General features: G+C 41.2%; 1 protein-coding gene across 8 annotated transcripts in view; it reads left to right on the top strand.

Moving 5' to 3' along the window:
• The window catches only part of Mast4 (microtubule associated serine/threonine kinase family member 4), a 594,674-nt gene that overhangs the window by 529,786 nt on the left and 49,140 nt on the right, over positions 1–15,748 (top strand). For all 8 annotated transcript variants that reach the window (XM_035440538.1, XM_035440540.1, XM_035440539.1 and 5 more), the window contains 6 exons: positions 658–733; positions 2,607–2,816; positions 8,327–8,428; positions 9,795–9,927; positions 13,218–13,285; positions 15,443–15,528. In XM_035440538.1, coding sequence (XP_035296429.1) covers positions 658–733; positions 2,607–2,816; positions 8,327–8,428; positions 9,795–9,927; positions 13,218–13,285; positions 15,443–15,528 — 675 coding nt within the window. The remainder of the gene's footprint in view (positions 1–657; positions 734–2,606; positions 2,817–8,326; positions 8,429–9,794; positions 9,928–13,217; positions 13,286–15,442; positions 15,529–15,748) is intronic.

Below are 15,748 nucleotides of genomic sequence, written 5' to 3'. Positions count from 1 at the left end.
ATCTGTCCAAGAATATAAGTGCCCCAAATTGTACAACTGTCTTGCCAGAAAGGACATAGTGTCAACCACACAGAAGAACACAACAGTTGCATGCTTCTCTTTTCTTATTGTACATAATGCTGACCTCAGCGTCCTAAATAAGTAGTTGTTAGAGTAGAAAATGGATTTCACCACAACACCTGTGCCACGGAAGACTCTCCGCCTCTCTGGTGGTGTGTGGCAGAGCGCAGGTGTATCATAGAAGTGTGAAATTGCACTGTTAAATGTGTCTTGGATGTCGCTGTTAGTAGCCACCCCATTTTGTTTGATACTACAATTCAATGACTGGTTGCCACAACTACACAAGCTCATGCCATGTGCATGACATAAACACACTGCAAGGCCATCTCCTGACTGAGTACCATGACTGTAATTATTCTGTGGCATTGCACTCCTTGAGCTTGCATTTTGAACCCTATCCATTGTGTCTGTGTGTTTTCAGGTGTGTATGTATATGTGTGTGCTAATGAATGGTCTTGTGATTTATTTTCTAAGATAGCTACTTTTCATATGAGGGTTGCATAGTACTTTCCAATGCAACTGACTGTTTATAAATAAAAGGCTTATTTTCATCTCATGCTGTGGCAGGTTTTAAAGGGTAATTTGCTTTGCTTGCAGCCCTGGACGTTCCCCCGCCTGCTGTGACCATGAAATAATTATGATGAACCATGTCTACAAAGAAAGGTTCCCAAAGGTAAATGGATGGAAGTGAAGATGCTTAGCATCTCAGTGATGGGGCAACATAGGCTTAGCTTCCTAAGATGGTTTTGTTACACCAGTGAGGGTTCAGCCCAGTAATGACTTGAATTACACAGCACCATAGCCATCTTAGGAAGAGAAAACAACTAAACAAATGTGAAGCCAACAACTGCAGAAAACACAGCAGGCTATGTGATGAAAGTTGCCAGTGTGTACCCCACAGCAGGGGCCCTGGCAGGTAACAGGAAGAGGCACTGCCCTTCAAGGCTCTGTATCCTTTGGACTCTTTGTACTCGTGTTCCTCATGTACTGGGCAATTGTCAAGAGCGCATGGTTTTTCTCTCAGAAGCCATAGCTTGCTGTGTCCTGAGCACTGTTTTCCTTTTTAAACCTCATTTTCTTTCCCACCTCCCCATTCTAAACCTCCTACCACAGAAGTAGAGATGTGTTGGCATGTTCTGAGGCTCACCTGCTAAAAGGAATTAGACTTAAGCCAGAGTGCCATGGTTGGAGGCTTGTTGCCTGGCCCCTTGGTTACCACTAGCACTTCTCTGAGGGACCCCTTCACTCACCTAAATTCCATGCCTTCTCACCCACGTGGCTCTACATAATAGGGGAAAGGCCACCTCCCATACATTTGGACCTAGAAGCATGAGAACAAAGGGAGCTCTTAGGCTTCATAAACAAAGAGCAGAGTACTTATTATTTGTAATGAACCTAACATTGGTGGCATTGATTAGCACTGTTTTGCCTATTTATCACATGTCACTTGCCCACCAGCAAAGCAGGTATTGACTATGCCTAGTTAATGAGGTTCAATGTTGAGAGGAGAGCAGGGGTATGGGGGGAAGAGGGAATCTCCCTGCCCATGTAGTTCTTATAAACCAGGAATATTGATTAGCCAGTAGGCAATCACAGGGAAGAAAATGGAAGTTGGAAAGGAAATTGTAGATCTTTTTTGTAAGGGTTATCCCCTTGGCCATGCACTGAGGATAAATTTGCAGTTAAGGATAAAGTTGTTATGTGTGTACTTCCAGCACATTGAAACCTTGCCAAGAAAACAAACCTTTGGCTCGTACTGAGGAACTCTGGCATAATCCAGAGTTTGAATAGCAACTGCAGAAATGCTTCATATATTTGATAACCCATCTGAAGGAGTCTCTGGTCTAACATGATAGCATAGCCCTCCACAAACACCCTTAGAGTTATCGAAAGAAGTTCACATGGCCAGGAGACATCAGAAAAGGGGAATTGATGGCCAAATCCACACCTTTTTATTTGATACCTCAAATGTTTATAGTCTATATTTTATGTGATGAGGTGACGTCTCTCACTTCTCAATTGCCCCTTCTCTTTATTTTTTAGAGCAGTGTTAGCTTCCTAGTGGAAGGCATAGGAATTTTTATTGCTCCTGCTCCACATGTGCACACCTTCCTCTGGTGCCATTGTCTTCACAAGAGTGGTGCATTCGTCAGTGAGTAACAAGGTTCCCAGAGGCAGCATTAATACCCATAGTCAACATTTACACTCCTTCTTGGTGTCCAGACACTGGGCTCAAACTAATACATAATGACATGTGTACAGCATGATCATATCATGCAGAAGTGAAGTTTCTTTATTTGTGTGTGTGTGTGTGTGTGTGTGTGTGTGTGCATGTGTGTTATTGTTGTTGTTGTTGTTAGCAATTGAGTCCCAGGCCTCACTCATGCTAGCCAAGTGCTCTACCAGTGAACTATACCTCAGGCCCCCAGATGAGGTTTCTTTCAAATGTAATTCCCAGGGTTCTATTTAATAACTCATAGATAACTCATGCATGGTTCATGCATGTCTCCTTGTGTTACACCTGTGTGTGTGTCCCCTCCCAACAGGCTACGGCTCAGATGGAAGAACGTCTAAGGGAAATTATCACCAGCTACTCCCCAGACAATGTCCTCCCCTTAGCAGATGGAGTGCTTAGCTTCACTCACCATCAGATCATTGAGCTGGCTCGAGATTGTCTGGATAAATCCCACCAGGGTCTCATCACGTCACGATACTTTCTTGAATTGCAACACAAGTTAGATAAGTTGCTACAGGAGGTAAGAACAAGGTGCCACATGTCTAGTTTTTTTCTGATTTGTTTTGCATTTCTCTTGGCAAAATACTTTTTTTATGAAACTATTTGCTTATAAATAATTAGCTAAAAGATGGAGTTCACATTCCAGGTAAGTGTGTGGAGTGGGAGGTGCATAGCAAGTGTGCTGTGCAAGCAAACCTAAACTGATTGTTACTTGCTATGAGTTGGTTCTGGACGTTATGTATAGTAATAGAAAGTTAATGTAATCACCTTTACAGGGGCCTTGGGACCCAACAATCTATGACTCTAGGATAAGTGGATTGTGAAGGATTTTTAAGCAGTGATTCCCCAACCAACTTTACCTATAAAGTTATAAATTGCCTGGGTGCGTGTGTGTTACTTGTTCGAGCTATCTAATTTTAATATCTAGAAAAGGTAAATGGGAAATTGCTGGCTTTTACTAGGCAGTGTGTCCTATTAATTAACCTGCATGGGGTATTGGGTAGTAAATTGCAACTTCTATTTTCCTGAGTATCAGTTCTTCTTCTAACAAAATATCCAATTTCCAAAATGACAGATAAACACAGGATCCCATCTGTCTAACACTCTCATGCCTGGCTCCTGATAACACCTAGGCTGGGAAGGGAATGCGTATGGTGGAATAGCATTAGTGTATGATCCAGCTCTTCTGACTGAAGTTGATTGGCCGTGGCCTATGCAAGAAACCTATTTAACCTATGTGTGGATTTATAGTATTTATGTGTCTCATAGGGCATAAACTCTATTCGTGTAAATGTAATCATGGTGGTTTTTTTTCCCCTCTGAATGAATAAATAAGAATCCTACTAAACTGGAGGGAAATACTAACATCCTACTTTTGAGAAACCCATCTGTCCTTTCCCCTCCATGACTGAGTTCTGGCAGGATGAGAAGGTGCCTCTCTGGCTGGCAGCTGCCGCTTCCCTTTCCTTTTCTCATCCAAGCTTCCCAACAGCATTTTCCCCATGGTTTCCATCCTCACACATCACTAGTAAAGCAGTGCTCCTCAGATTGTCAGGGAGGGTGAACATACAGCTTTTGGGTTTGGTTGTTATTAATTTGCCACTTGATATCTTGATATAAACCAATTCTGCCATAAATTAGAGTGAAAAGGAATGTGCAGGGAAATGGCCATGTAGTTTAGTATCCTGGCCATGTGCACTTGCTGTGAGAACTGCTAAGGCTAAGTTGTACTGAGTCCATCACACACTGATGGTATAGTGCATGGACCGGCACTAGTCCATGGAACATGAGAACTCTGCAAAACCACAGTCTTTTGTTGTTGTTTGTTTTTGGCATACCTACAATGGTATACAACATGTCGAAGTTCCCAAATATTTTGTCCCACGAATGGCTTCTGAACACCTCCCATGATGCTCACTGATGTCCTGACCATTGAGTCCACTTTCAGTTTACTGAAGCAGGCCTATTTTACTGCAGTGCCTGCATGCATCTCCTTTCTATCCCTTCACTGTATTACTTTCATCTTGGAACCTCTCCATCCATTTCTTCCCTGTTTCTTATAAGGATTTCCTTTCCAGCTCCCATTTGTTAGTTAGTTTGTTTGTTTTTTCTCCAGACAGGGTTTCTCTGTATTGCTTTGAAGCCTGTCCTGGAACTCACTCTGTAGACCAGGCTGGGCTTGAACTCACAGAGATCTGCCTGCCTCTACCTCCCAAGTGCTGGGATTAAAGGCATGTGCCATCAATGCCCAGCCCCAGCTCCCTTTTCTATGAGTGAGTCTTCTCTAATCTCATTGTGTTCCCCTGATTCTCCTCCCTGGGTTGGTGATCTTGTTGTCTGTCATGGATGACAGTCCTTTGAACTTTGGTGGCTTTCAATGCATCTCTCAGACCAACATTCATGCATATGCCTGCCTGTCAGATAGCTTTGTATTTGCATAGCCTTCTGAAACAGTGATGGGTAGCTCCAACATGGGTCAGAGAGACTCAACACTTTCTTAACTGGAGCTGTGAGTACTGAGGGCTTTGTCTCTGTCTTGGTTAGGGTTTCTGTTGCTGAGAAGAGACACCATTACCATGGCAACTAAAGGAAAACATTTAGTTGAGGTGGCCCCTCACAGTTTCAGAAGTTTAATTCATTATAATGGTGAGGAGCATGACAGCTGTGTGTTTGGCAGCATGCAGGCAAGGCAGACATGGTGCTGGAGAATTTCACATCTTAATTCAAGGCAACAGAAACTAAACTCTCTGATTGGGTGTGGCTTGAGCATAGATGAGCCCTCAATGTTCACCTCCACTTTCTCCAACAAGGCCACACCTCCTAATAGTGCCACTCCCTTTGGGGGCTGTTTTCTTTCAAACCACTACAGCCTCCATCATCAATACCATATCCCTAATTCTTGGTAGGACTCTGGGTTTAGATAATCTCTCTCTGTCTCTGTCTCTGTCTCTGTCTCTGTCTCTGTCTCTCTCTCTCTCTCTCTCTCTCTCTCTCTCTCCATCTGGCAAGCATTGGCATCTCCTGGTTTACTTCCTAGATACTCTAATTTTTCTCTCCTTTTCTGTTATTACCTGGTTCAGATCCTTCTCTTCACCAGTCTACTTATATCCAGTCTTAACCCTTCAGATCCTTGCAGTCTGTTGAGCTCCAAGAATAGCTCAACACTTTTCATCATCCATTCCTCTTTAGACAAGCACCATATCATGGTCTCTATTCCTCACTTCTTCAGTTCAGCCATGGTGCATTCTAACGAGATTTGAGGTGTGGGAGAGAGGGAAGTCTCACGTTTCTATCAGTGAGCTCTTTGAAGGCCATGGGTCATCTCTTATTCCCTGCTGCCAAGCTCAGTATCTGGTATTTATGGGTTCCTCAGTTCCTTTGGAAGGGAGAGAAGAAGGAAGAAAGCACATTTGGAAGCATATCAAAACATTTGATCCCTGATGATACAAGGTCAAGGATCTAATTCTGCTGTCCCTCTTCATCCCATTGATGTTTGTGCAGTGGCACACTTTGAAGGAAGTAGTCCATGGGACCTCTGTAGTCAGCCTCTGCCACATGTCTCTTCCTGAATTTCATGGGGCCACCCACAAGATAGCATCATAAGGACTAGCTTAGTCAGTTTTTTTTTTTTTTTTTTTTTTTTTTTTTTTTTTTGCTCCTTCTTAAGCAGTTCCTGAAGGAGGTAGATTTGATACCTGAGTTATTTATATGAAAATCTCCCCTATATTTTTGTTGATGGCAGACGTGGCAGATTGTTTCATGGAAATTAAAAATAAATCTTAGCATTTCAAGGATCTTCTGAGTGGGTGTAATAACAGATGAAAAGGGTTCATTCCTAGAGAAATTTCTCTTTGAGCCAGAGAAGCACGTATACCAGTAGCCTAAAGGTCATTGTTGGGAAAGAGGAAGGATGTTTTCTTAAGCTTCTTCACAGATGCAGTTTCTTTCAGTCGTTTGCAACAATTCAGTCTCCCTTCAGAGGCACATTGTCAGTGTCTGCCCAGAGCCTGGAGCAAACCAGTCTAAGGGGAGCATGGCCATTCTAGGGAGAGCAGAGCTGTAGGAACAGGCTGTGGTTTCTCTGGCATGCTGTTGTCCATTCCCAGATGTGACACTCAGAGCCCAGCAAGCCTGTCTCCTCACCACTTTACCATTGTCAATCTTTTACGTATTCCCAGGTGCAGATCCCCCTATGGTTTGAATGGCTTGATTTAACAGATGCCTTTTAAAGACCAGGGTCAAGGTCAATTTTAGATGAATACTTTTATGTCTACAGTCTCTTTTTCACTGAGGTGTGTTTAGCCAAAGAAGACAAAACACAAAGGAAACTCTAACTCTCAAATCTGGGTCAAGTCTTTTTCGATAGTGGCCAACACTTACAATACAGACTCAGGACTCCACCAGTGCCTCTGGAGTGTGCCGAAAGAGACCAGGAAGCCACTTCCTTCTCACACTGTGCCACTTCACTGGTTGTTGCTTTTGTGAAGCCTGTCTTCATGTAGCAGTTTGGTAAATAAAATACTATTTGAGCTAATAGAACTCATGTGTCTTGGAGTAAAACATAGCTGATGATTGTTAGAAGTTAGGATATGTCATCATTTTTATGGCCTTTGAAATGAATTTTTTGCCATCTGAATTGACCATTTCCCCTTTGGTGGGGGTAAAAAAACCAACAGAGTGTATATCAATATTCTAGTTATTTGTTTTATTTGTGAATTCATAAGATAGACATTATTATAGGAACATTCAACTCAAAGTGTCACCAAGAAGTTAGATAGGCTTTTTGTTTGTTTTCAATTTATCTTTGGAAATTTGTGTTTAGCTAATGATGAACTACAAAAAAATAAATAAATACAAGTCCTGTTTCTTAGCATTAATTATATTTTCCAAAATTTCTTTTTCTTAGAAAACAAACGTTAGAAAGAAAATTTAAAGATAGCTTGTATTTGAGGTGTGTGCTATTATTTTCTATAGATGTAGAATGTATTCTACAGTTATTTCCTTATTTTTTATTTTCATGCAAGCTGTGTGTTGGGACATTAGTTTAAATGCAGTGGACATGTTATGATCTTTTTTTCATAAGTTTTGTCTGCAAGCTCTTCTGAAGGTGGGACTTGTCATTGATGAACATTCCCAAGAATGATAAAAAAAATGTTTCTTAAATTATAACCTATGGCACCAGTAATGCCTTTCCTAAATCCTTAGAAAACTGTATCATAAAACCTGAAAATTATGAAACCCTTAAAAAGTGAACACGAATAGTTTCCATTCAAATTTTATCCTATGCCAGTCTTAATATTGTATTGTCAGATTTCTTCAAGTAAATACTAATAATGTCAATGACTATTAACAAGTTGAGCTATGCTGTTGGAATATTTATTGTGTTTAAGCAACATGTACAATAAAATTTAGCATGTACTTAAGCCAATTCAGTCTTGCCAAGTGCCTGGGTGTTGTTTATTCCATGAGTGTCATTGAATCTACATGTATAACCAAACAATGTCTGGTTATAATTGCAGTGGTACTGCAAATGTCCCATATGTGATAATAATTAACGTCTAGACTAATCATACCGTATGTGTGACTACATCTCATGAGCATGTTAGATGCCCATGTTACCTGTCTGGGATAACAAAAGCAGTCTGTCTCTGCCTTAGACCTGTATGTCTACAATGTTTCATTGTCCAAGTCCAAGTTCTTGACCAGCTGCCTCTGCTGGCATCCGGTTCTTAGTGGATCATAAAGTTAATGTCTTCTTCACTCATGGCTCATGTTAACAGCCCTTATCCTTTCATTTGACTTCTAAAACATAATAAATCAAAGTTTTGCAATTAAACTTTAGCTAATAGAGCTATTTTGTAGATGTCTGATAGTGTCCATTTATGTTAGAGATAATGCCTGTTAAGAGTGTTTTCTAAGTCACTTAATTTCTGATTTAAAAAAAATCACCTAATTAGCATGCTTTGCTGATTTTCTTTTCCATTTAGTGAAGCCCCCTGTATCATCTTTCTGCTCATTGCTTTTTCATAGGCTCATGATCGTTCTGAAAGTGGAGAGCTGGCATTTATTAAACAGCTAGTCCGAAAGATCTTAATTGTTATTGCCCGCCCTGCTCGGCTATTGGAGTGCTTGGTAAGTTGCCCATAGATGTGACTGTTTTGTTTATTGTTAACTGTAGAAAGTAGCAACCATCGGAAGGCTCCAATTTCATTTAACTTCAACCACAGATACTAAATAGGAAAAGTCAGGAGGGCCTACGACATGTGACTGCTTATGATAGCATCCATATGCAGCCTGTCTTCTTCAATGCTGAGAAGGGATTCTGGCACTGGTGCTGTTATTAAGCAGCAGTCATGTTGTATTCTGGTCAAAGCTGAAGGGCAATCATGAGATAATATGCTTGACCTTATTGCAGCATGATAACCTTATGCCACAGCTAGTTTCAAATGCTTACTATGCCTCATGCTTCTGGCGTTGCTAAGTTTCAGACAGAGGGAAGTCAGGGATATGGTGATCGGTGGCTATCATTGTTGTTTTTAAAATGTGCCGTGTTAGAAATGCGTGGTAGTTGACAACCCATTTGAAAGACTATATATAGCAAGGCATCATCCAGATCTGGAGGGAGAGCTACTTTTAGACATCAGTTACTTGTAGTGTTTGTATCTTTTTGGTCAATGATCATTTCTTGCATTTCTTGTTTTCAATTTTTTTTTTTTTTTTGGTTTTACCATACTTTGAGATTTCAGTCAAAACTGTAAACAAATTTGATGCTTTGAGCCTAAGAATTCTTTAAGGGCCTATTATTGCAGTATGAAAATTCACTTTTAATTTCTGCTGACTACTAATGTCTCTCCATGTGTAACAGCTTTCAGCCTTACTCACGATATGGATATGGTCACAGGTGCTTTGGTTTCATCCTCACTTTAATTAAACATTCATAATGTTTTATGAAATGGAAATATTCATAGCTCCATAAATGCATACAAGTGCGTGATGAGACACAGCAGGGGGTAGACTTTGGAGGGAAAGCACACCAAGCTGAGCATGGTGCCACACACCTCAAGAGTCTCATTACTTATAGGAGACTGAAGGGGAAGACTGGACTTCTTAAGTTAAGGAATCTGAGGCTAGTCCAGGCAACACACTGAGACCTCAGCTCAAAAAAAAAAAAAAAAAAAAAAAAAAAAAAAAAAAAAGCAACAGTAAACCCTTTGTTTTTCTGTGGGCTCCTGATTGTCAATAGAAGTTACATTACAAAGAAACTGGAAAACTGGATATAGTCACTTCCTTTAGGTTACCGGTTGTATGTATACATTGCCTTGGACTGTGAATAGGCTTCAGATATAAAGTGAGAATTTGGTACTGTGTAAAGGCCTCTGCCTTCTTTCTTCCTATATAACTTTCAGCTATACCAGCTGGTGAAGTGAATAAGATGTATATAATAAAACCTTTCTGATTCAAAGCAAGGAAGTATTCATCTATGCTTGTCACCTGCCAGGAATTTGATCCTGAAGAATTTTACTACCTATTGGAAGCTGCAGAAGGTCATGCCAAAGAAGGCCAGGGAATCAAAAGTGACATTCCCAGGTACATCATCAGCCAGTTGGGGCTCAACAAGGACCCTTTGGAAGGTGAGTGCTGGTCTGGATGCCCTTGCCGTCTCTCTGACCATGGCATCTAGAAGAACTTCATAATGAGCCTTTACTTGTCTTATGTTGGGTATCTCTGTGAAAAAGCCTCTTTGGGGGGAGACCAGTTAGTATTTGAAAACAATAGCCGTAGTTGAATACAAAGGAAAAAATGAACATGCCCCAGTGTGTGTCAGCTAGAAAATGCGGCCAGCCTTGCTGGACTTGAGGCCTGCATTCATAAGAGTGCTTAAGGTCTTCTGGAGCACTTAGATTCCATCCTCCCTGAGTCCTTCTTTTGCAAAGCTCAGTGGGGTCCCTCTGGAGAGCACTTTTCGGTTTCAAAGTGTTGCTAAAAATCATCACTCATTTAAAATTGACATTTAAATTTAATTTAGGAGTAATGCAGCTACAGTGGATGACTTTAAATTGAGAACAGCAATGGTAGGTATTTTTTAGCTTACTTGTCTCAAGTAAGCATGAAAAAATAGTATGTACAAGAGAGCCAGTGGTTGAAGCAGATGCTTCTTTTAAACTCTCCTAAGAGGACGTGTGTTTGATTCACGTGAAGAAAGAAACAATTCTATTAAATATAGGAAGTAAGAAATGTCCTGTACTAATTTTCAAAATATCTAATATTGGTATCCCCTCCCCTCCTTTTCTGGTTCACTGTTATATTATTGTTATATACATCACTTGATTTTTGTCACTCACAACACTTAATCTGCATACCAGCCCAGAAGACTCGTAAACAATCATTGACACCCTCATTCCAAATTGTCTGCCTGGTTCATTAAATTGAATTTGCAGGCAGTGTTTAACCTGCTCAATTGTTTGTGATGGAGGTAAATGTTGGTGCGGGGATTGTTTTTCCTGTCCTAAGCTAGGGAACCTTCTGCTTTCTGCCCTGCTCTTTCCTGTTCTCCCCGCTTTGTTTGCTCTTGCAGCCATTGTATCTTTGCTTCTAGTGAAATGATGCATGCATCCCTGGGAGATAGTGCCAGATAAATTTATACTGTACTGAAAGCGATACCACAACAGATTCATCACTTACAGAGACTGGTGGCTGCTTCTCTGAAAAGTTCCCTGGGGAGAGATTTTCTCCCATGGCTTTTAAATTACCATCTTTACCTTTTTGAATCACAAGTCTTCAGAAATGGTTTAAATCAATGAAATAAAAAGGGCAGATGTTTAATGGTATTTAGATGAGTTTTAAAAAATCTCTTCAGGCATTACAAAATGATGGCTTAGCCTCCCTGCCTCAAAAGCTGACTCTTGGCTCCATCCCATTACTACCCACCGCTTACAAATAATACGGATTTCTCAGATAATCGTTACTTAGCCAAAATTCTATTTAAAACAGAACTGTCTTTTAATTCATTTTTTATGAAAATAATTGGAGAGGGGAGGCTGTCAAAGCACGTTAGAGTGACTCTTCATGCTGATATAGTTAAGGCTTCATCAGCCCTTGACTTGTCAACCAGAGAGCCCTGTGCAGTTTTCTTCTCTGGCAGTGAATGTCACTATAGGCAGAACTTTGGCACATGAATAATGTGATGTCCTCTTACATATCTGAATAGATGTTTAAAAGAAAACAGTAGTGATCTTTGACACATTTGTATAAATTTATCACCAGGAATTTTTCTTTACTCCTGAGAATTCTCTTGACTCATTCTGAGAACAGTTTTTCGATGTATATTTTAATTCTTGAAGTCTCCAGCTAATTTGATTACAAACCCCGAGATACTTTTGCTTCCCTTTCTTGGTAATACCAAAACAGACAAACTAATGTCTGTCCTTTGGTACATAGGAGTGAGTTCTAGGCTGGGCTGTGACCTTCTCTGTGCAAATACATAAGCCACTTTGTGTCTCCATAAAAGTAAATAAGTAACTGTGGGGGCGGAGTACCCATTCATAGATGTAATCTCTGTGTTGGGATAGCACAGTAACTGCCTATCTAATAGAAATTGCTGTGGCTGTTTTTGCTACACAGTATCAGATCTTGTCTCTTGGTTGAGAGCCCCTCAAACCAAGTACCCCTGGGTTTGTTCAAGTCTCTGCATTTAAGGTGCTAGTCACACTGAAGTGTAAGTCATTTCTAGGACACTAAGAAGGTATTTGGTCTCAGCACAGCTTTACTCAGGAATCTCATCTGTTTCTAAAGTGGGGAAGTTAGCGCCATTGTCCAGCTATTGCAGAATCTGGAATTCATACACTTTCACCTCAAGACGGCACTCCTTTCTTATGAATAATCACAGCCCCCAAAAGACAGTTGTGCTTATAATAGCACAAACACGAAATAAAAGCACAATGGGCAATTTTAAATGTTTACAAAATGGCTAAAAACTATAGCTGTTTGGTAACACATTCAGGTTTGAGAAACTAAAAATGCTTTTGGAGAAAATTCTTTCACATTCCTTATAATAAAACATGTCTTAAAGACAATACGATGATGAACATTAAATGAATTAGGCCTTCTCATTTACTTATATAAACTCAAGGATGCTCTCCAAGCCATGGGCTGAGCAATTAGACATTAGATGCCTTTGTCACTTTTAACTAGACCACTAGGGAAGTACTTAAGCTGGTATCAAGCTTGTGGCATCCAGCCCAGAATCGACTACTCTGAACAATGTAATTAATAAATAACAACCAACATTGAATGAGCACTTAATTCTTATTAGTGGGTATGCTAAGAACTTTACATGCATTGGCACTCGTAGTACTCACAAAAGCTCTACGACATAATATTAGTCATGCCTTTCATAAGAACCTGGAGTTAAAAAGTCAGGAACTGGCAACCCAAGTATTTTTGTCCCTGTCCCTAGTACCCACCATCATTACTGACCCTGGAGAACTGCACATTCTTTGTGTTCCTGCAACTGAGAATCATTTCCAAACTGTAGCCAATGCATCTTTGCTGGGTGTCAAGTCTTGGGAGGGCTTGCCTCTCTTGGATTATAGACAAAGCTGCTAGCTCACCCAAGGCTTGCAAGCTAGACAGCATGCATGAGCCAGGGGCTGCTGCTCACTGGAGCAGAGGCCCACTCACTCTCCCATGTTCCCAGGTCTGGATATTCATAAAATTGGAGATCCAGAGAAAGTGTTATGAGAGCATGCTTAAAATGGCAGCTGCCATTCTTGACTTTTGAGCTGCAATGTGTGCTTATTGGTCTATAGACTGAACTGTTCTCTCTTTTTAAATAATGAAAACTTATTTCCCTTCTGTTTTGATTTTGTCTTTTTACTTAATGTCAAAATTCATTCTTTTCCTTTTTTTTTTTTAATCTTAGAAATGGCTCAGTTGGGGAATTATGATAGTGGGACAGCAGAAACCCCGGAGACAGATGAGTCACTGAGTGTGAGTATCTTTCCTGAGTGATACATGATTGTGGTGGTTCTTCTGTTTCTTAGCATCTGGAGAGTTTTGCTTGTGTTAATTACTTTGTTCCATAAATGTTCATTGTCTTTCTGTGGGCAAGGAATAAGGCATACAATTTTAGTGCTTCACTCCTAAGAGAAGGCAGAAATTTACAAAATGACATCATACACACTAAAATAGCAACAGTGAGCATGAATAACGTATGTGAAGAAAAGATGACCATGAGCTGGTAGATCATTGCATGAGTAGATTTTTTTCAGAGTTGGCCAATTCCAGAAGATTTTTCACAGGTGTGGCTATTGAGCTGAAATGGGAAAGATGAGTAGGACATAAAGGGACAGAGGACCACTCGAGATGCTGAGGGGTAAAAGCATAGAAGGCTCCAGAGCTGAAAAGCTTGAAGGAAACTAGTCAGTAGGATCCTGCTCACATTTATCAGGTTTCCCTCTTCATTTTTTTTTTCTTGGTTTTTTGAGACAGGGTTTCTCTGCGGCTTTGGAGGCGGTCCTGGAGCTAGCTCTTGTAGACCAGGCTGGTCTCGAACTCACAGAGATCTGTCTGCCTCTGCCTCCCGAGTGCTGGGATTAAAGGCGTGCACAACCACCGCCTGGCTAGTTTCCTTCTTTTTAAGGGTGGTGGAAAGTCACTGAGCAATGGAAGAGAGCATGCATATGAGAGAGGAGGGAATAAACAGGGAGATGGCCTGGTCAGAGCCATGGCTTGAAAGCTGATGGGATACCGGAAGCAGACTGGGTGGCCACAGGGATGTCAGTTAAGAGGCAGCATCAGTGGCACTGGTGAGAGTTCCTGCTGACTGGGGACATTCTCCTAAGAAGTGAGAACTATGAGAGAAGCCAGGTTGAAGCCAAGTGATTAGGAAGGTGGGAGCATGTTCTATAGTCTGGGGTTTGAGAACCCAGACTCTAGTCCAGATCGCCTGGATTTGAAAGCTAACCCTACCTCTTACAAAGTATAAGTGTGACATACTAATCAGGGGAAAGAGTTCTTTGAGCCTCAGTTTCTCCATCTGGATAAAAGCTAAATGGCATGCCCCATAGTTAAGTGCCAATGGAAAGTCACTGTGCTAACTTCTTATCATAACTTTTATAGTTGAGATGTGTTGAAACTGTAGTTCCTTCGAAATATCCAAGAACCATTAAACTTGTGCTTGGAACCTGCAATACTCAGGCTTTTGGAGGGAGAGTTTCCAGTGGAGGTCTGAGTGACGTCATCATCTGTGATGTGAAGGAAGAGTTAGTGAGACAAGAGGGCCTGTGCAAAGCAGTTAAGTGCTCCAGGGGCAAGTGGAAGAGACAGGTGGCTCTTTGGATTGAGGAAGTCAAGCGACTCTAAGGCCAGGTAGAGATGGTAGGATTCGAGGAAAACTGAAGCAGACACAATGGTCAGGAGCTGGTTTGTAAGCCTTCCAGAGATGAGCAGAACGATGGCAGTCCTGGCAGGAGAGACTTGTGCACACCTCAGCATCATGGGGTCTTCCAAAATGATGGAGAGGGAGTTGTGGGTTCTGTGGAGGGAGCAAAGCAGCTGCTGAGATGAGTGGGGCACAAGGGGCTTAGTCAAAGCAGTGTTGTTTTTCCTGGTCATTAATAAGCTGAAGTGTTTGGAGAGCTGTCATTTAGAGTTTTGGTATTTAAGATATAGAAAGACTTCTGGTATGGAGGTAAACATGGGTAGGCATTCCACATCTAAGAAATGTGTCACCTACCATGTGTACAGTGCCACAGAATGAAAAGGATACAGTCTTGTCGGGAGTGGAGAGCCCATATATTCTCCCCCAACACCAGTGACCTAATTCTTTTCTGAATGAAAACAGAGGGGAAGGTTTGGCATTTTAGAGTTAGCATTACAATGTAGGACCTGGATGAAGCCTAGATTTCTAAAACCTTCACATGTATTCTTTTGGCAACATGAGCTTGCTTAAATGCAGCTGATAAGGACTGGCTAGGAGCGCAGCTCAGTGCCGCTGGAGCACGACCTTGGAGCTGGCCCCAGTTCCTCACACCATGCCTCGGCAGGTTAAACAGCACATTACGGTTACTGTCTCCAAAACAGCGCATTACGGTAATTGTCTCCAGATCAGAATTGTATTTTAAGCATTCACATTCTGTTCCACAGAGCTCAAATACTTCCCTGAGACTTCGAAGGAAACCCCGAGAGAGTGATTTTGAAACAATTAAATTGATCAGTAATGGAGCCTATGGGTGAGTAATCTAAGAGGACTGGAGTACATCATTTGGTTTCACTCTTACCTTATCCTAAGTAGATGCTGCCAGTAGGGACTGGCATTTTAGAAGGCTGCTTCTTCCCCCTTGGGTATAACATGAAGCCAAAGTCACTTCTAAAGACCCAACCAAAGACACAGTTGGTGAACCAGGGCTTATTTTAGGAGATCTGAAAGTTTTATAAAGTAGAAGAAAATGT

The sequence above is a fragment of the Cricetulus griseus genome, chromosome 2 (genome assembly GCF_003668045.3).
Source record: "Cricetulus griseus strain 17A/GY chromosome 2, alternate assembly CriGri-PICRH-1.0, whole genome shotgun sequence".
In the NCBI taxonomy this organism is placed as follows: domain Eukaryota; kingdom Metazoa; phylum Chordata; class Mammalia; order Rodentia; family Cricetidae; genus Cricetulus; species Cricetulus griseus.
The sequence above is the reverse complement of the archived record's forward strand: the minus strand, read 5'-3'. Positions and strand labels throughout refer to the sequence as shown.